The 20,087-nt window shown below is 48.2% G+C and overlaps 1 protein-coding gene across 1 annotated transcript; it reads left to right on the top strand.

Moving 5' to 3' along the window:
• The first annotated feature begins 17,387 nt into the window (after window positions 1-17,387).
• LOC137525331 (involucrin-like) lies at window positions 17,388-19,121 on the top strand. The gene is made up of 3 exons (XM_068246385.1): window positions 17,388-17,849; window positions 17,964-18,359; window positions 18,459-19,121. Exons 1-3 carry the CDS (start codon window positions 17,388-17,390, stop codon window positions 19,119-19,121), a joined length of 1,521 nt encoding a protein of 506 aa, XP_068102486.1.
• The last annotated feature ends 966 nt before the right edge of the window (window positions 19,122-20,087 follow it).

Raw genomic sequence — 20,087 nt, 5'->3', positions numbered from 1 at the left:
ACTGTATGTATATGTGTGTGTGTGTGTGTGTGCAGTGCCTGATTACATGTATGTATATGCCCTGCCTGATGCCACATGTGTGTGTGCCATTCCTGATTATATGTGTGTGTACCATGCCTGATGCTACATGTATGTACCATGCCTTTTACATATTATTATTATTATGTACAGTGCAGAGGCGAGAGAGGCTCCAGCCTCAGGGCGCAGTGTAGGAGGGGGTGCAGGGCGAGGCAGAGGCGAGAGAGGCTCCAGCCTCAGGGCGCAGAGTAGGAGGGGGCGTAGGGCCAAGCCGAGACAGAGGCGAGAGAGAGGCTCCAGCCTCAGGGCGCAGTGTAGGAGGGGGGCACAGGGCCGAGGCAGAGGCGAGAGAGGCTGCAGCCTCAGGGCGCAGTGTAGGAGGGGGTGCAGGATGGGGCAGAGGCGAGAGAGGCTCCAGCCTCAGGGCGAAGTGTAGGAGGGGGTGCAGGATGGGGCAGAGGCGAGAGAGGCTCCAGCCTCAGGGCGCAGTGTAGGAGGGGGCGCAGGGCCGAGGCAGAGGCGATAGAGGCTTCAGCCTCAGGGCGCAGTGTAGGGGGGTTCAAGGCAGAGGCAAGAGAGGCTCCAGCCTCAGGGCGCAGAGTAGGAGGGAGCGTAGGGCCAAGCCAAGACAGAGGCGAGAGAGGCTCCAGCCTCAGGGCGCAGTGTAGGAGGGCGGCACAGGGCCGAGGCAGAGGTGAGAGAGGCTCCAGCCTCAGGGCGCAGTGTAGGAGGGAGGGCGGGGCCGAGGCAATAGAGGCTCCAGCCTCAGGACGCAGTGTAGGAGGGGAGCACAACTCACTCAGCTATCATTCCCCTATTAAGCAGAGAGAAATAAGAAAAGGGGATATATGGCAGTGACTGCAAGCCAGATAACTAGAGATTAAGGTGTTTTTTATATTAAAGACAGTTTTCCAGTAGAAAAATACATTTATTTACATATTTCTGTACATGAGTAGTAAAAGCGCTGCGTAATATGTTGGCGCTTTATAAATACAGTAAATAAATAAATAATAAATAAAAGAGGGACAAATGTGAAAGAAAGAGGGACAGTTGGGAGCTATGTATCTATTGTAGTCTAGGGCCAATTTTAGGGGAAACCAATTCACTTATCTGTATGTTTTTGGGACGCGGCAGGAAACTAGAGTGCCGGGAGGAAACCCACACAGACACAGGGGGGACATACAAACTCACTGCTGGGAATGCATCGTAGTTTTTTTTGGCAGATAGATAGTTCGACAGATCATTTCCGACAGGTCCGATCTGATTACGATCGTTTTTCTGATCGATTTTCTTATAGAAGTGAATGGAAATAGATAGGAAAAACGATCGTCCAGTAAATCTGCTGAAAAAACGAATTGTGTATTCCCAGCGTTAGGTATGGAGGTCACTAGAGTGTTTCAGGTGCCACTTCATTTCTGTTCCCCTTCTCCATGATGAAGCTGGTGGATGTTAAAGGCCTTGTGCTCCTCCCCCTTCCATGTGAGGATGCCCCACAGATGCTCAGTGGAGTTTAGGTCTGGACTCATGCTTGGCAAGCCCAGCACCTTCACCCTCAGTTTCTTTAGCAAGGCAGTGGTCTCCTTGGAGGTGTGTTTGGGCTTATCATGTAGGAATACTGCCCTGCAGCCCTGTTCCTGAAGGGAGAGTATCATACTCTGCTTCCGTACGTCACAGGACACGCTGCAGCTTAGGACCTCTTTCCACTGGGTGGGACTTTGTGCATTTTTTAGCACACAAATTCTCACGACAATAAAAAAAAAAGTTGTACCCATTTGCATTAGACGCAAAATTTACATCCAGGAAAAAAAAAAACGGACAACTGTTACTATTTTTGGGACATTGCATGCTGTTCATGATCAATAACGTTATGAGGGGGAATTAGATAGGCTAAACTCTCTGAATACACACAGGGTGGATTTTTCTTTGATTTCCTTCTGTCCTGTGCAAGAGTTCGGGTCCACTTTATTAAAGGACAGCTAAAGTGAGAGGTATATGGAGGCTGCCATGTTTATTTCCTTTTAAGCAATACCAGTTGCCTGGCAGCCCTGCTGATCCTCTGCCTCTAATACTTTTAGCTATAGCCCCTGAACAAGCATGCAGCAGATCAGGTGTTTCTGACAAGATTAGCTGCATGCTTGTTTCTGGTGTAATTCAGACACATCTGCAGCCAAATATATCAGCAGGACTGCTAGGCAACTGGTATTGTTTGAAAGGAAATAAATATGGCAGCCTCCACAGTCTTCTAACTTCAGTTGTCCTTTAACCCACATGCATTTGGCGTGAGATGTCATGCTGTGCCCAGTAGGTGGTGCTGTGTGTCAGGCGTGTGTGAGCAGTGAGCTAACCCTGTATCATGGCTGCAGTCACAGACAGACACCCACTTGTACTGTATACAGCTAAAGCTTTAAGTGGTATGCTAGTTATATCAGGCATTCTAATTTATACCATTATATGATGGATGCCTTATAAAAATACGTTCAATGTTGGAAGAAAATATGGAATCAAAAATAACAGAACTGCCAGAGAGCTTAAAGTGAACCCGAGGTGAGCGGCATATGGAGGCTGCCATATTTATTTCCTTTTAATCAATGCACATTGCCTGGCTGTCCTGCTGATCCTCTGCCTCTAACACTTTAAGCCATAGACCCTGAACAAGCATGCAGCAGATCAGATGTCTATGACAAACCTGACAAAATTAACGGCATGCTTGTTTCAGGTGTGTGATTTACACCCTACTGACCAGAAAGATCAGCAGGGCTGCCAGGCAACTGGTATTGTTTAAGAGGAAATAAATATAGCAGCAACCATAGGTCTCATACCGCCCATCTCTGCAACCATGCTCTGTTTGGAGTACTGCTGACAGGAGGCCGTCCAGAAGTTCTCCCCTTGCTGGAGGAGTAACGGGTTGGTCAGGACAGCAGGCAGTGTTTCGTCATTTCCAACACCTGCACTAATCCAGCCGCTCTCCTGCTAAGAACGCTGTGTTATGGTTGTTTTATGATGACATAGACATACAGGCTGAAATAATATTTGCCAATAACTTCTTGCAATGTCTAGAGCCTAGGTTCTCAACATGTGGTATGTGTACCCCAGGAGGTGCTTCTGATGGTTCAAGGGGGTACTGAGGCTTGATATACTTAATCAAGAATAACAAATTTTAGAGTTTTCGAAAATGATAAATCTTAGTTAAACCATTCCAGCCCGCGGGGATTTTTCACCTTATGCATCAGAGCAATTTTCACCTCCCATTCATTCGCTAATAACTTTATCATTACTTATCATAATTTATTGATCTATATCTTGTTTTTTCCGCCACTATTTAGGATTTCTTTGGGTGGTACATTTTGCTAAGAATTATTTTTTTTTTATAAATGCATTTTAACAGGATTAATAAGAAAAAAATGGAAAAAATGCATTATTTCTCAGTTTTCCGCCATTATAGCTTTAAAATAATCCATGCTACCATAATAAAAACCTATGTATTTTATTTGCCCGTTTGTCTCGGTTATGACACCATTTAAATTATGTCCCTATCACAATGTATGGCACCAATATTTTATTTGGAAATAAAGGTGCATTTTTTTCTCTTTTGCGTTCATCACTATTTACAAGCTTATAATTAAAAAAAAATGTTCGTAGGATACCCCCTTCAAATGCATACTTAAAAAGTTCAGACCCTTAGGTAGATATTAATGTCTTTATTTTTTTTTCCATTAAAAATTTTATTTGGGTAATATTTTGGTGTGGGAAATAAACGGTTCATTTTTAATGTTATTATATGTGTAAATTGTAATGTAAAGAATATGTAGATGTAGTTTTACTATTTGGCCACAAGATGGCCACCTTATTTTTTTTTTTCTCCTAGTGCTTCTCGCTAAGCGGATGCACAAGGATGACGCTGAAAATTTTACTTGCAAGAAAGACTGAAGCCTCTTGTAAGAGCACTTCAGTTTTTGTGCTGGGGACACGGATCGGTGATCGGGAACCATGTTCCCGTTCACTGATCCCAGGGCTACCGGGGGACAGCACGGGAGAGCGCCGAAGCACGGCACCACAGCAGAGCAGCCGCCTGGACGTGAGGAATTTTACCATATTAGTATTTTAGCTAATTAAAAGCAATAGTAAACACTTGGAAATTGTTTAGAACCATTTATTTATCATGTACTACGATTTAATATATATTTGTCAAGGGGTACTTGTGATAATGGTTTACTATGCTAGGGGGTACTTGGTGAGTCCAGGGTTTTAAAAGGGGTACATAACAATGAAATGTTGAGAAACACTGGTCTAGAGCCTACATGTCAAACTCCGTCCCACGGCCAAATCTGGCCCCACAGAGCCATCAAATTTGGCCCCCAAGTGGTTTCCCCCTTTGCATTATGTTTGGCCCACTCTAGACTATCAGGGAAGCTGTATTGGAGGTGAAACCCTTGATCACCAGAAAAAAACATATAGGTGAGAGAGGGGGAAAGCACTAGACACCAGGAACTGTATAGGGGAGGGAGGAGGCTACTAGACACTAGGGAACTGTATAGGGGAATAGAGTAGGGCCACTAGACACCAGGAAACTGTATAGGGGAGGGAGGGGGGCACTATACACCAGGGAACTGTATAGGGGAGGGAGGGGGGCACTATACACACGGCAACTTTATAGGGGTTGGAGGTCGGTCTTAGACACTAGGGAACTGTATTGGGGAGGGAGAGGGCCATTAGACACTAGGGACATTTATAAGGGAGGAAGGGGGCCACTAGGCATTGAGGTTGGCCCGCGACTTGGTCCCAGTGTTCAGTGTCGGGCCACTTTGTATTTGAGATTGACACCCCTGCGGACCGAACAGAAGCGGAGTTTCCTTTTAATAAACTGTCAGATGCCTCCCCACCTCTACTAAGGTCATCTGTCTTCTCTGGAAGAGTCATTAGGCACCACCCCAATAATTAAATCTTATACCACCATTGATGTGACCTCCCCGGATGCCTGACAGAGATATACATAGTCTATATACATAGTCTGTGGGCGGGGCATCCTTGTGCACATGGTGGGAGGAGCTTTTATCCATTCACATAGGGGTGTGGCATGATTTCATTTCATACTTTTCATATGGACTCTGCCCCACAGTGTATCATTTTATTTAGCTGGTGATGCAATCAGGGCCGGTTCTCCCAAGAAGCAAGGTGAAGCATTTGCATCAGGCCCAGAGATTACAGGGGTGGCATGTTTGTACTGTGTTTACACTAACAGCATGCAGTCAGAGTAGGAGGATGTGATGATTTGCTCAGCTGCCTGTGCAGGCAGGCAGCTTTCTGACCATTGTGTAGGTTTGCATGCTACAGGACTCTGGAAAGAAGAGCTTCTGTCAGTTTTGCAGCTTGTGCTTGCAGAGGGATTTGCATACGTTGTCATGCAAATTGCCTGGCCACATTCATTGGAGGCGTGTACTATAAGTACTATGTCTTTCCCACAATGCTTCGCTGGTCATAAGGAGTCTTCCTGTGAAACACTCTGGAGAGTGTCAGCCATGCTCTTGGTTTGAAGATCAGCTTAGAGTAATTCCTGGAAACTGTGCTAGGCAGATTCCATAGTGCAGTTAGGATTGTTTATCTGTTAGTTTGTTCTGTGCTGTTGTCCTGTCCCAGCGGTGGTCGACAGGAAATGGTTCTGATCTCTGTTCTTGGAGTATAGCTGGTGCAGCGGTTGCTACCAGCTATCTCTTCTGTTCTGTCTCCTGGGATCGCGCTAGCCACTTTTCGCTAGCGCTGTGGATCCTTCTGTTCTGTCTCCTGGGATCGCGCTAGCCACTTTCCGCTAGTGCTGTGGATCCTTCTGTTCTGCTACTCTGTACCTGGATCGCGCTAGCCACTTTTCGCTAGCGCTGTGGATCCTTCTGTTCTGTCTCCTGGGATCGCGCTAGCCACTTTCCGCTAGTGCTGTGAATCCTTCTGTTCTGCTACTCTGTACCTGGATCGCGCTAGCCACTTTTCGCTAGTGCTGGGGATCCTATCTCTCGCTTGTCCCTGTTTTCGTGTGTCTGTCTTGTCTGCTACGACCGCTTGCTGGAGGCTCGGTGAGGTAACCGTTAAGCAAGCGTTCGCGTCCTCTGTTTCATGTTTGTCTGTCGATGGTTAGTTAGGCGTGCTTGTCTCTATTGTGCTTACCACGTGGAGACCGCGCATAACCGTGTGCACTGTTGCGAATGAGTGCGGTGTTCGCGGTTAGCTAGCGTTTGTTGTTTTCCGCATCTTCTCATTGTGTTATTTGCTGTGCCTTTGCTACCCTCGTATTCTGTTCTGATCTGCCTTGTGTCACGTCTGGCGATCGCACCTCTCGCGATCGCGTTCCTATTTCATATCTGCTGTTGTGTGTGCGCGGTCGCGGGGTGGCGACTGGATTGGCGCACACACATACAACCTGTCCCTTTGCTCGTTCTCATTCGCAATCGCCTCTCTTGCGATTGCGTTCTGCGCTTCGTACAATTCCTGTCTGGCAATTGTGGAGGTACAGAGGATTGGTTCCTCTGCACTCCCCAGCGCCATCTGCCGACAGGAATTTCCCTGATCACGGAGAAAGTTCCACAATCGTTACAGAGGAGAAGCGAGAGGAGAGCGAGGTGAAGAGGTCATCATTGGGGAAAAGCAGCTTGTTGTGCTGTGTGAGGAGTATGAGAGTGAGTGAGGAGGGGGACGGAGGAGAGCATCATTGGAGAAAAGCAGCTTGTTGTGCTGTGTGAGGAGTCTGACAGTGAGTGAGGAGGGGGTAGGCAGGAGAGCAGCATTGGGGGAAAGCAGCTTGAATTGCTGTGTGAGGAGTCTGACAGTGAGTGAGGAGGGGGGAGTCAGGAGAGCAGCATTGGGGAAAAGCAGCTTGTTGTGCTGTGTGAGGAGTCTGGCAGTGAGTGAGGAGGGGAAGGCAGGAGAGCATCATTGGGGAAAGCAGCTTATTGTGCAGTGTGAGGAGTCTGACAGTGAGTGAGGAGAGTGAGGTGAAGAGGTCATCACTGGGAAAAAGCAGATTGTTGTGCTGTGTGAGGAGTCTGACAGTGAGTGAGGAGGGGGGAGGCAGGAGAGCAGCATTGGGGAAAAGCAGCTTGTTGTGCTGTGTGAGGAGTCTGACAGTGAGTGAGAAGGGGGTGGCAGGAGAGCATCATTGGGGAAAAGCAGCTTGTTGTGCTGTGTGAGAAGTCGGACAGTGAGTGAGGGGGGGGGGGGGGGGAGGCAGGAGAGCATCATTGGGGAAAAGCAGCTTGTTGTGCTGTGAGAGGAGTCTGACAGTGAGTGAGGAGGGGGAGGCAGGAGAGCAGGATTGGGGAAAAGCAGCTTGTTGTGCTGTGTGAGGAGTCTGACAGTGAGTGAGGAGGGGGAGGCAGGAGAGCATCATTGGGGAAAAGCAGCTTGTTGTGCTGTGAGAGGAGTCTGACAGTGAGTGAGGAGGGGGGAGGCAGGAGAGCAGGATTGGGGAAAAGCAGCTTGTTGTGCTGTGTGAGAAGTCGGACAGTGAGTGAGGGGGGGGGGGGAGGCAGGAGAGCAGGATTGGGGAAAAGCAGCTTGTTGTGCTGTGTGAGGAGTCTGACAGTGAGAGAAGAAGAGGGAGGCAGGAGAGCAGCAGTGTTTCATATGTCTTGCACAGCAGAAGAGAGAAGGTGGCACTGCTGTCCTGACTGAGGAGGAATGGAGGATAGCTGAGGGTGAGCAGTGCGTTTGTCACAGACTCACAGCCAGCCAGTGTGTTATTGTGTTGAGCTGCAGCATGACATGTCTCAGGTTGCTGCATATGTCTTCTTGGTGACTGAGAACATTAAATGAAGCAGAGTAAATTGTCGGGTTCTGTGCGGTCATTCCAAATGGTGAAGGGGGCATCCTCACAAGTTTGCCTCAGGCAGCAAAAAGAGTGGACTCGGCCCTGGATGTAATGTGGATTATCTTATAGGAACACCTTATGGGGGGGGGGGGGGGGGTAAAGGAGGTAGACTTTCCACCAAAGATGAAGCATCACTTTATAGATAACTTTACTGCCCTTGACGCTGTAATGTAAATCTGTTAGGCACAGGCAGCCATCACACTTTTATGCGAATGTTCAAAATTAGATTGTTCCAGGCATACCAGTGAATTTATGTGTGATTTGAAACCTGAATTGCATTGCTGTTACAGAACAAAAAACAAACAAAAACAAAAAAAGTGCAAAGCAGCCAATTATTTTCTGCAGAAGAATCGCATTTGCCAAAAACAGCGCAAGTCAAATGTGATGCCACTGACTTGCATTAGATGTTGCAGCAAATGCGAATTCCCCAAAAACACAAATCGCAGCTCAATCCTGTTATGTGTGAGGGTTCGATCTGCTTATTGCCTCTGTCTCGACTTTCTCCCATTAGTTCTAGCAATTCCAGCACCCCAATGCATGCTGGGACTTCTAGAGCCAAGTCCGCGACCTCAGGAGAACGGTTTAGGAGGAGCCAGGACAGCGCATGCGCAGTAACCTACAACTCAGTGGTGGACTTTAACAGGGGTGACAGCAGCCCAGTGGAGCTGACTGGGAGGACACCTGGGGGGCTGGCACACTGTAAGGGGCTGGAGGAAGCCCCAGGTAAGTAGAAATCCTCATGTTCCCATTATCTAAAGTTTACTTTAAAAGTTCATAAATACATCCAATGTTACCACTTCCCTGTATTATGAGATCTTACCTACACAATCTGTTCATAGTACTGTTGGCCTTCATACATGGAAGTGATAAAATTGGCCAATCAAGATTGGATGTGTGTATGCGCCCTATCTGGCAGAGGGAATGGCAAGCAAGTAACCCCCACTATGGACACGCCTCCTCCGACTTCACCTCTTCAAGATGCCCTGAACGTTTTCTTCTCTCTGTCCTTGTATGGTAACATACAAGGTTACCCCTTAGCTGATCACCTATCTAGGGTTGAGCCGAAATTTTCGAAATTTCGCGTTACCATAATTACGCATGCAAAATTTGCTATTATGACGCGAAATTATGGTAGCGTAATTGCCATTAAAATCGTAATTGATAATACCGTAAGCGTAATTTTCAATGCGTAATTTTGCGTTTCGTTCATAACGTAATTTCACATTAAACCATAACGTAATTTCGCATTTCTTCGTAATTTCGCGAATTTCGTAATTACTTGTTAGCTATAAAAAGAAATACATTTTAATTTTGAAAATGAAAGTAATTTCGTTTATAATAGTAATTACTAGACACAGGAAAGTGTCTGGGTATTGGAGATTGTCCAATCATATTACAGGCTTCTTTTGAGATACATCCTAAACAACCAATTGTAGTTTGACTTCCTGTTGTTTTTGTGCGCATTAGCCAATCAGAAGCGAATCAGCGGTAGTCAGACGAACGCTAACAAATTTTCGCATATGAACGCTTTTTCGCCTTAAATAATGTAAAAACTAAGCATGCGCAGTTCAAGGGTGTATTGACAAGAATGTTTCTACGCATAGAGCAAGCTTTTTCGCAATAATTACACTGTGATCAATGAGAGTAATATGAACTATCGCGAAATTACGTTACGTTACTATGTTTACAAACGTTTGCATGCAAGGCAAACGTAATTTCGCGATACCCACTATAATGCGAAAGCTACGCGAAAATTACGCTTACGCGGAATTTCGCGAAATCCTTCTTCATTACGATTATGTACTTACGGCCATAATCGTACTTACACTAAAAACGCGAAATTTCTCGAAATCGTAATTAAGTCATTACGCTCATCTCTACACCTATCTCTCCTTGGGTTCCATTCACCTGGGTCCGGTAAAATGGTTGCTTGAAGGCAATGCACAGCAATCTTATGGCCCATACTCACGAGGGACTTTTGTCGCCTCAACACGCGGCGCGCGCGTGTTGCGGCGACAGGTCGCCCGTGAGTATGGGCCGTTGCACGCGCGCGCACCCCGAACTGTCGCCCGTCGCTCTTGTCGCCATGCGATTGAAAGTTTCAATCGCATGGCAACAGTCGCCGCCGCACCTCCGCCGCAACTGTCGCTAGTCTGCGTGAGTACGCGGACTAGCGACAGCAACCTCCATAGAGGTAAATGGAGCTTCCGGCGGGGGGAGGAGGAACGTCGGCGACAGCTTCCGTCTCGCCGCTGGTCCCTCTTCCGCGTGTGTACGCGGAGGGACCTGGAGAGAAGCTGTCGCCGGCCTGTCGCTAGCACGCTCACGTATGCTGGCGACAGGCCACTTCTGCAGCCCGTGAGTACGGGCCATTACTGGTACCAACACCGGGGTGGAAGTGCATGTTGCACTATTGCTACAATGCTAGTAATGTGGATTACAGGCAATAGCTTATCACACCCCAGGCTGTGTTACCAGGAAAATTGCCATGCACTCCATACGCAGGGACAGATCTACCATGAAGCCAACTGAGCCACGTGATTCAGGGGGCAAAAGCTAGGGGGCGGCATTTGGACTAACAGCAATCCAATGCTCCTTTTGCTAACACGTGCCAATGGTCTTATGGGAGGGACCACGGCTCTGTCATTGGTCAATCACAGCACTTGATCAGTAGCAGTGACATCTGATAGGTCACCGCTCCTAATCGAGTGCAGTGATTGACCAATGACAGTGCTGTGGTCCCGCCCGTGAGATCATTGGCTCCAGTTAGCAAAAAGAGCAGCGGGCGGCTGTAATTGGCTGGCCTACTGCCAGCACCCCCATCCTGATTGGTCGCGTGCCAAAGCTTCCCTTCTGACTGACCATGGTGATCTTTCGCCGGTGATGGGGTTTCATATGGGGGGCATATATGATGCGAGGTATATATATGATGTGGGGGTGTATATATAGATATATATATTTATATATATAATCTCAGCATTTCTTGGGGGGAGACGCATCCTCCATAGTTTGATTCAGGTAGGCCGCATGCTAGACCCAGCCCTGTCCCTACCTGAATCAGTCCTTTTTTGGCCACTTCTGATGGTGTCACACAGGATGCACAGACAACAGACACATGTTTACGCTTTGCAGCAATCATATATGGTACTTGAAGGCTGGATACTGGATAATAGTAACAATAAAGTTTATTGAAAAAAATAAGTTAACAATATATAAATGTGAAAACATTGCCAATATATAAGAGAGCAGCAATACTTAGCAAAACATCACCATAATAGCAGCTCAACAAACCCCCGAGCCTAATCCAATCGATGCAATCAGAAAGAACTTGTGTTTGGACTATTTTGTGACCCGATCTGGAGGCTGCAATGCATAATAAATAGGTGCGATATATATGGATGTGTGAAGACGATATGTGATTAATGTGTGAACATCAAATAACAATAATCCATCAGACCTAACTAACTAATAAACCAACACAATCTAGACAAATCCAGGTGAAACTCGAAAAATTACAATATCATGCAAAAGTCCATTTATTTCAGTCATTCAACTTAAAAAGTGAAAGTAATCTATGAAATAGACTCATTGGGCTCGATTCACAAAGCGGTGATAACCCAGTTAAAGACTTTAGGCGTGATAACCATTTTATCATGCCTAAACTCAGTTTAGGTGTGATAAGTTTAGGCATGCTAAGTTTAGATAAGTGTAGATAGCGTGCAAAGTCCCGCACGCAAAGCAGCGCCATTAAACTCTATGCGAAGTGCACCAGACTTTGCTAGCGCAAAACTTTTGATCAGCTGTGCACTGCGGTGCTAACCCAGTTGGTGCTTAAACTTCTCACGCCTAAAAATTTATCACACCTAAACTTAGCACGCCTAAACTTATTATGCCTAAACTGAGTTTAGGCGTGATAAAGGGCTTTTCACTAGCGTGCTAACTGTTAGCACCACTTTGTGAATCAGGCCCATTGCATGCAAAGCGAGATATTTTAAGCCTTTATTTGTTATAATTTTGATAATTATGAGAACCCCAAAATCTCAGACCATTAGAATATTGTGAAAAGGTTCAATAATCTCAGCTCAAAAGGGATGATTCACAAAGATTACTTATTTTTCAGCTTAATTAACTGTAAGGAGAGCTAATACATGAGATAAACAAATAAGGAGAGATAATTCATGAGATAAATAGATAAGGAAAGCTAAACCATGAGTTATGTCGAATAAGGAGAGCTAAACCATGAGTTATGTCAAATAAGGCTTGCAGGTGTACAGAGGCGCCGGGAGTATAAAAAAGGCTAAAAATGTTTAAAATGTTTAGGTTGCGGTGGTGGACCGGCTAACCACAAACTGACAACAAGGCTGTTGATTTTTCAAAAATAAATATACATAATTTATTCGATTGCTCCCAATAAAGTCGCAACGCGTTTCACGGGCAAAGAGGCCCGCTTCCTCAGGCAATAAAGACAGGAGCAACAACACTGAAAATGACAGAGATACAAAGCAGACATCAGTATACTGTGTGTGGTACAGTTGTATGGGTGTATTGAATTGTATGCATATATAATTTCTAAGGTATACAAGATGCTGTCATAACAACATTATTACTGGAGTGACTGATGTTAAACCTATTTGGTTACGGGGTATGTGTTAAACTTAACACATACCCCGTAACCAAATAGGTTTAACATCAGTCACTCCAGTAATAATGTTGTTATGACAGCATCTTGTATACCTTAGAAATTATATATGCATACAACTGTACCACACACAGTATACTGATGTCTGCTTTGTATCTCTGTCATTTTCAGTGTTGTTGCTCCTGTCTTTATTGCCTGAGGAAGCGGGCCTCTTTGCCCGTGAAACGCGTTGCGACTTTATTGGGAGCAATCGAATAAATTATGTATATTTATTTTTGAAAAATCAACAGCCTTGTTGTCAGTTTGTGGTTAGCCGGTCCACCACCGCAACCTAAACATTTTAAACATTTTTAGCCTTTTTTATACTCCCGGCGCCTCTGTACACCTGCAAGCATTCAGAAGTCCACCCTTGGTGGAAGGGTGACCCACCCTAAAAATTCTCTATCCGCAGAGAGCGACGTTTTACTCCTGAGTGGGGACAGGCTTGTTCTCCCCACCTGCCTTTACAGTGGTTGCTATCTTGGCAACCCTGGTTTGTAAGTATATTTCTTACAAGTCATTTATACCTCCAATCTTACTTAAACATACTACACTATATTGGGCTCTCGGTCTTCTATCTTTTTATGTCAAATAAGGAGAGCTAAACCATGAGTTATGCCAAATAAGGAGAGCTAAACTATGAGTTATGTCAAATAAGGAGCGCTAAACCATGAGTTATGTCAAATAAGGAGAGCTAAACCATGAGTTATGTCAAATAAGGAGAGCTAAACCATGAGTTATGCCAAATAAGGAGAGCTAAACTATGAGTTATGTCAAATAAGGAGAGCTAAATCATGAGTTATGCCTAATAAGGAGAGCTAAACCATGAGTTATGTCAAATAAGGAGAGCTAAACCATGAGTTATGTCAAATAAGGAGAGCTAAATCATGAGTTATATCAAATAAAGATAGCTAAACTATGAGTTATGTCAAATAAGGAGAGCTAAACCATGAGTTATGTCAAATAAGGAGAGCTAAACCATGAGTTATGTCTAATAAGGAGATATAAACCATGAGTTATGTCTAATAAGGAGAGCTAAACCATGAGTTATGTCAAATAAGGAGAGCTAAACCATGAGTTATGTCAAATAAGGAGAGCTAAACCATGAGTTATGTCAGATAAGGAGAGCTAAACCATGAGTTATGTCTAATAAGGAGAGCTAAACTATGAGTTATGTAAAATAAGGAGAGCTAAACCATGAGTTATGTCAGATAAGGAGGAGAGCTAAACCATGAGTTATGTCAAATAAGGAGAGCTAAACCATGAGTTATGTCAGATAAGGAGAGCTAAACCATGAGTTATGTAAAATAAGGAGAGCTAAACCATGAGTTATGTCAAATAAGGAGAGCTAAACCATGAGTTATGTCAAATAAGGAGGAGAGCTAACCCATGAGTTATGTCAAATAAGGAGAGCTACCCCATGAGTTATGTCAAATAAGGAGAGCTAAACCATGAGTTATGTCAGATTAGGAGAGCTAAACCATGAGTTATGTCAAATAAGGAGTGCTAAACCATGAGTTACATTAGATAAGGAGAGCTAAACCATGAGTTATGTCAGATAAGGAGGAGAGCTAAACCATGAGTTATGTCAGATAAGGGGGAGAGCTAAACCATGAGTTATGTCAGATAAGGAGGAGAGCTAACCCATGAGTTATGTCAAATAAGGAGAGGTAAAACATGCGTTAATTGTGAGTTAAATATGGTGAGATAATTTGAAAGAAAAGCTTGATGAATCAGGCCCGAAATTTCAGACTCTAATCAGCTTATTCATCCAAAACACCTGCAAAGGGCTCCTATTTCATAGATTAGTTTCATCATTTACATTGAATTACTGAAATGAATGGACTTTTGCAGCGTATATGCAAGAATGCATGGCACAGAATCAGGGTCAGAGCTGGGCAGTCAGAATCAGGGTCAGAGCTGGGCAGTCAGAATCAGGGTCAGAGCTGGGCAGTCAGAATCAGGGTCAGAGCTGGGCAGTCAGAATCAGGCACAGGTTCTGCAAGACCAGAAACGTCCATAAATTCAGCGGCTAGCCTCCAAACTGCGATGACCTGTCACTCAGACTCCTCCCTCTTTACAATGCAATCCTCAAATAAAGAGATAGCTCAATAATTCACAATAACACAACAAAAATAAATAACACAAAACCTGTAAAGTATATTGATCATTTGGGGAGTTGTTTAGCCTTTGGCAGCAATGGACGGGGGATGGCAGGCCAGGAGGCGGGTCCTCTGTAAGGCAGCAACAGTGACTGTGAGAGTATGTAGGAGAAAGGGACGGTGCTGCATGGGATGGGGAGGAGCTCTTTACGCAAGAGGCGGTGCCTGTGAGGGGGAGGTGGTGATGTACAGGAAGGGGATGGGCCAACTAGCGGAGACTTCTTCACCCATAATAAACTCTAACAAGCATGATGTGTTTGCAACAATCAGAGCAGGATCTAGGATTATTACTTTAATTAAGGCTTAAAGAAAACCTGTACTGAAAAAAGTTCCTCTGGGGGGTACTCAGCTCAGTAGGGGGAATCCCCTGGGCCCTATCGAGGCTTCCCCCGTCCTCCTGTGTCCCACGGCGGTCTCGCTGCAGCCCAGGGAAACGCACAGGCGACAATTGTCGGGCGGTGCAATATTTACCTTTTCTGGCTCCAGCGGGTGGCGCTGTTGCGGCTCTTCCCACGGAGATCGGCTCCGTCGGGGCCGCTCTACTGCGCAGGCGGCTTGCGCCTGCCCAGTAGAGAGGCCTGACGGAGTTTGGCTATTTCTGCCTATCTCCGTGGGAAGAGCGGATACTGCGCCTGCGCTGGAGCCACGGAGATAAATATTTACATCGCCGCCACTCCGGGAGGATTTTCGCCGCCGCCGTGGGACCGAGGAAGCCTCAATAGGATCCGGAGGCTTCCCCACCCGAGGTGAGTACCCCCCAGGGGAGGTTTTTTCGTTCCAGATTTTCTTTAATTATCAATGTGCACCCCAGGTATCAAAGAAGTACTGAAGAGACCTGCAAATAATGAGTTAGATACTCAATTATGGGGAATTATGAAGGAAGCCTCTGAACCCCATAGACCAGTGGTCCCCAATCTTTTTTGTTTGTCTCTCCCGCCGCTCCTTCTCCATTGGTGCAGCTTGGTAGAGCCGTGTCTGGCTCCCCCACTGTTGCTCATCTGCTGCTCTGCCTCCCATTTTGCCTCTACTCTGATTGCAGTTAGAGCAGGGCTTTAAAAAAATGGCCACCGATGTCCACGACTCCGGTGGCCATTTTCTTGTAGCCCTGCTCTAATTACAAACAGAGCAGAGGAGGAGTTACAGCGCCAGAGCGGGGACATGGCGACACATACCAGCAGCTGCTGCGGCACATGCATTGGGAAACTCTGCCTCTCAGTGCTCTCATTCCACTGCTGTCTCCCATTGAATTTTCACCCTTTCAGGACACCTCGGCAGGCTTTAGAAGCACTCTCATCCCTAAGTGCTTTCAAAGATGGGCACATTCATAATGCATGTGCATGAGCACGGACTCATGGGTGCTTAGTATGGATCCGCCCATGTTCAGACACATTCGGGGACGCGAGTACTTCCCAAGGCTGCCCCAGGAGGGCCGCAGAGGTACACAGAATAGCCAAGCTGGTCGAAGACCTTCATGGGCCCGTCGGTGGAACGAGGGCAGGGAGAGAGGACTGGGAACACTATATGGGATCCAGAGACTTCCCTCTCCATATCTGAATATCAAACTCATTTTTTGCAGGCCGCTTTAGTATTGCTTTAAATTGGGAAGAAATGTGCCCCAGATACCGGAATGAAATATTTTTTCCGTGTGTGCCCCCTTCCTCATGTCTACAGATATCATAATTATGGGGGTAGACAAGGGGAAATGTAATAAGCCAGAATAAAAATGCAAGCTGGGACTCTGCAGACACAGGCGGGACTCTGCAGGCACGGGCGGAAAAGCAGGCGGGACTCTGCAGGCACGGGTGGAAAAGCAGGCGGGAATCTGCAGGCACGACTCTGCAGGCACGGGTGGAAAAGCAGGCAGGACTCTGCAGGCATGACTCTGCAGGCACGGGCGGAAAAGCAGACTGGGACTGAAGGCACAGGCAGAAAAGCAGGCGGGACTCTGCAGGCACAGGCAGGACTCTGCAGGCATAGGCGGAACAGCAGGCTAGGAGTCTGAAGACACAGGAGGAACAGTAGGCGGGGACTCTGCAGGCACAGGCAGAACAGCAGGCGGGACTCTGCAGGCATAGGCGGAACAGCAGGCTGGGAGTCTGAAGGCACAGGAGGAACAGTAGGCAGGGACTCTGCAGGCACAGGCAGAGTCCCGCCTGCTGTTCAGTGTGTGCCTCTTTCCACATGCCCCCAAATATCATAATTATCGAGGTACACAAGGGGAAATGTAATAAGCCAAAATAAAAATGCAAGTTGGGACTCTAAAGGCACAGGCGGAACAACAGGCGGGACTCTGCTGCAGGCACAGGAGGAACAGCAGGCGGGACTCTGCAGGCACAGGCGGAACAGCAGGCAGGACACTGCAGGAACGGACAGAGCAGCAAGCGGAGACTTTGAAGGCACAGGCAGAGCAGCAGGCGGGGACTCTGAAGGCACCGGTAGAACAGTAGGCTGGAACTCTGCAGGAAGGGACAGAACAGCAGGCAGGGACTTTGAAGGCAGGGGCGGAACAGTATGCGGGGACTCTGCAGGCACGGGCAGAGCAGCAGGTGGAGACTTTGAAGGCACAGGGGGAATGGTAGGCGTGACTCTGCAGGCACAGGTGGAATAGCAGGCTAGGAGTCTGAAGGCACAGGCGGAACAGAAGACAGGGACTCTGCAGGCATGGGCAGAGCAGCAGATGGAGACTCTGCAGGCACCGGAGGAACAGCAGACGAGGACTCTGCAGGCACGGGAGGAACAGGAGTCGGGGACGCTGCAGGCACCAGAGGAACAGCAGGCGGGGACTTTGCAGGCACGAGCAGAGCAGCAGGCAGGGATTCTGCAGGCAAAGGAAGAACAGCAGGTGGGGACTCTGCAGGCACGGGAGGAACAGCAGACGGGGACTCTGCAGGCACAAGAGGAACAGCAGACAGGGACTCTGCAGGCACAGGAGGAACAGCAGACGGGGACTCTGCAGGCACAAGAGGAACAGCAGACGGGGACTCTGCAGGCACAAGAGGAACAGCAGACGGGGACTCTGCAGGCACGGGAGGAACAGGAGTCGGGGACTCTGCAGGCACGGGAGGAGCAGCAGGCGGGGACTTTGCAGGCACGAGCAGAGCAGCAGGCAGGGACTCTGCAGGCAAAGGAAGAACAGCAGGTGGGGACGCTGCAGGCATGGTAGGAACAGCAGAAGGGGACTCTGCAGCCACAGGAGGAACAGCAGGCTGGGAGTCTGAAGGCGCAGAAGGAACAGCAGACGGGGACTCTGCAGGCACAAGAGGAACAGCAGACGGGGACTCTGCAGGCACCAGAGGAACAGCAGGCGGGGACTTTGCAGGCACAAGAGGAACAGCAGACGGGGACTCTGCAGGCACAAGAGGAACAGCAGGCTGGGAGTCTGAAGGCGCAGAAGGAACAGCAGACGGGGACTCTGCAGGCACAAGAGGAACAGCAGGCTGGGAGTCTGAAGGCGCAGAAGGAACAGCAGACGGGGACTCTGCAGGCACAGGAGGAACAGCAGACAGGGACTCTGCAGGCACAGGAGGAACAGCAGGCTGGGAGTCTGAAGGCGCAGAAGGAACAGCAGACGGGGACTCTGCAGGCACAGGAGGAACAGCAGACGGGGACTCTGCAAGCACGGAAGAAACAGCAGGCGGAGACTCTGCAAGCACGGAAGTAACAGCAGGCGGGGACTCTGCAGGCAAAGGAAGAACAGCAGGTGGGGACGCTGCAGGCATGGGAGGAACAGTAGAAGGGGACTCTGCAGCCACAGGAGGAACAGCAGGCTGGGAGTCTGAAGGCGCAGAAGGAACAGCAGACGGGGGCTCTGCAGGCACAAGAGGAACAGCAGACGGGGACTCTGCAGGCACCAGAGGAACAGCAGGCGGGGACTTTGCAGGCACAGGAGGAACAGCAGACGGGGACTCTGCAGGCACGGGAGGAACAGCAGACGGGGACTCTGCAGGCACGGGAGGAACAGCAGACGGGGACTCTGCAGGCACAAGAGGAACAGCAGGCTGGGAGTCTGAAGGCGCAGAAGGAACAGCAGACGGGGACTCTGCAGGCACAAGAGGAACAGCAGACAGCGACTCTGCAGGCACAGGAGGAACAGCAGACGGGGACTCTGCAAGCACGGAAGAAACAGCAGGCGGAGACTCTGCAAGCACGGAAGAAACAGCAGGCGGGGACTCTGCAGGCACAGGAGGAACAGCAGGCGGGGACTTTGCAGGCACAAGAGGAACAGCAGACGGGGAGTGTGAAGCCATGGTTCATGGGCAGAACAGCAGGCGGGACTCTGCAGGCACTGGAGGAACAGCAGGCTGGGAGTCGGAAGGCACAGAAGGAACAGCAGGCTGGGAGTCGGAAGGCACAGAAGGAACAGCAGGCAGAACACTGCAGACAGAGGAGATACAGCAGACGGGGAGTTTGAAGCCACGGTTCACGGACAGAACAGCAGGCTGGGACACTGCATGCACTATGGCACTTGCATTTAAGTTGTTTTTATCACTACTAGAGGCCCAGCTTGTTGTGAGTGTTTGAGTATAGAGGGTTAATGGTTGTTTGTAAATTGACCACTCCCCTTAGCACCTCCTTTCCCCTTTAAATCCTGGGCCCTCAACAGGGTGAGCATAGCTTCCCTGGCTTGTGTGTATATTTCAGCAGCCATCATGGTCTGGCTGGCTGCAGTCTGTAGCTCACTTCCTGTCCCCTATGCCAGTGCAGCACATTGATGAATGGTGTGAGTAGTGCCGTTTTGTTGCTCCTGAAGATCTTAGACTAATTTATGTGCAGCATGTGGTCCCTTCATAGGCAGAACCTGACAGACTTCAGAGTGAATCTAATGGCCCATACTCACGGGCTACAATTGTCGCCGCAACACGAGACGCGCGCGTGTTGCCGTGACAGGTCGCCCTTGAGTATGCGCCGTTGCACGGGCGCGCACCCTGAACTGTCGCTCGTCGCTGATGTCGCCAGGCGATTGAACCACTCAATCGCCTGGTGACAGTTGCCGCTGCAACTCCGCCGCAACTGTCGCTAGTCCGCGTGAGTACGCGGACTAGCGACAGCAACAAGATAGGAACACATTGGGCTTCCGGCGGGGGGAGGAGCAACAGCGACAGCATCAGTTGTCAGGTCCCTCCACCGTGTGTATGCGGAGGGACCTGGCGACGAGCTGTCGCCGGCCTGTCGCGCACACGCTCACGTGTGCTGGCGACAGGCCAAAAAAGTTGCCCGTGAGTATGGGCCATTAGGTTCAAGAGCGTGAAATATTTGCTTGCTTTCTGACTGATGTGGGGGGAGTAGGGACCCTTTTGGCCGGAGGGAACCTCAACGGTGGTGAAAGGGTTTAGCACAGAATTCTCTTGCATTCAAACAATTTTAAATATCGTCCATT

Source organism: Hyperolius riggenbachi, chromosome 7 (genome assembly GCF_040937935.1).
Source record: "Hyperolius riggenbachi isolate aHypRig1 chromosome 7, aHypRig1.pri, whole genome shotgun sequence".
Lineage (NCBI taxonomy): Eukaryota > Metazoa > Chordata > Amphibia > Anura > Hyperoliidae > Hyperolius > Hyperolius riggenbachi.
The sequence above is the reverse complement of the archived record's forward strand: the minus strand, read 5'-3'. Positions and strand labels throughout refer to the sequence as shown.

What these genes read in the sequence shown, in the direction of transcription:
- LOC137525331 (XM_068246385.1), top strand. Translation starts at nt 17,388, where the DNA reads ATGGAGACTCTGCAGGCACCGGAGGAACAGCAGACGAGGACTCTGCAG. An exon ending in AGGCAAAGGAAGAACAGCAG is followed by an intron (nt 17,850 to 17,963) that starts GTGGGGACGCTG and finishes GGGACTCTGCAG; the next exon opens with GCACAAGAGGAACAGCAGAC. An exon ending in AGCAGGCGGAGACTCTGCAA is followed by an intron (nt 18,360 to 18,458) that starts GCACGGAAGTAA and finishes GGGACTCTGCAG; the next exon opens with CCACAGGAGGAACAGCAGGC.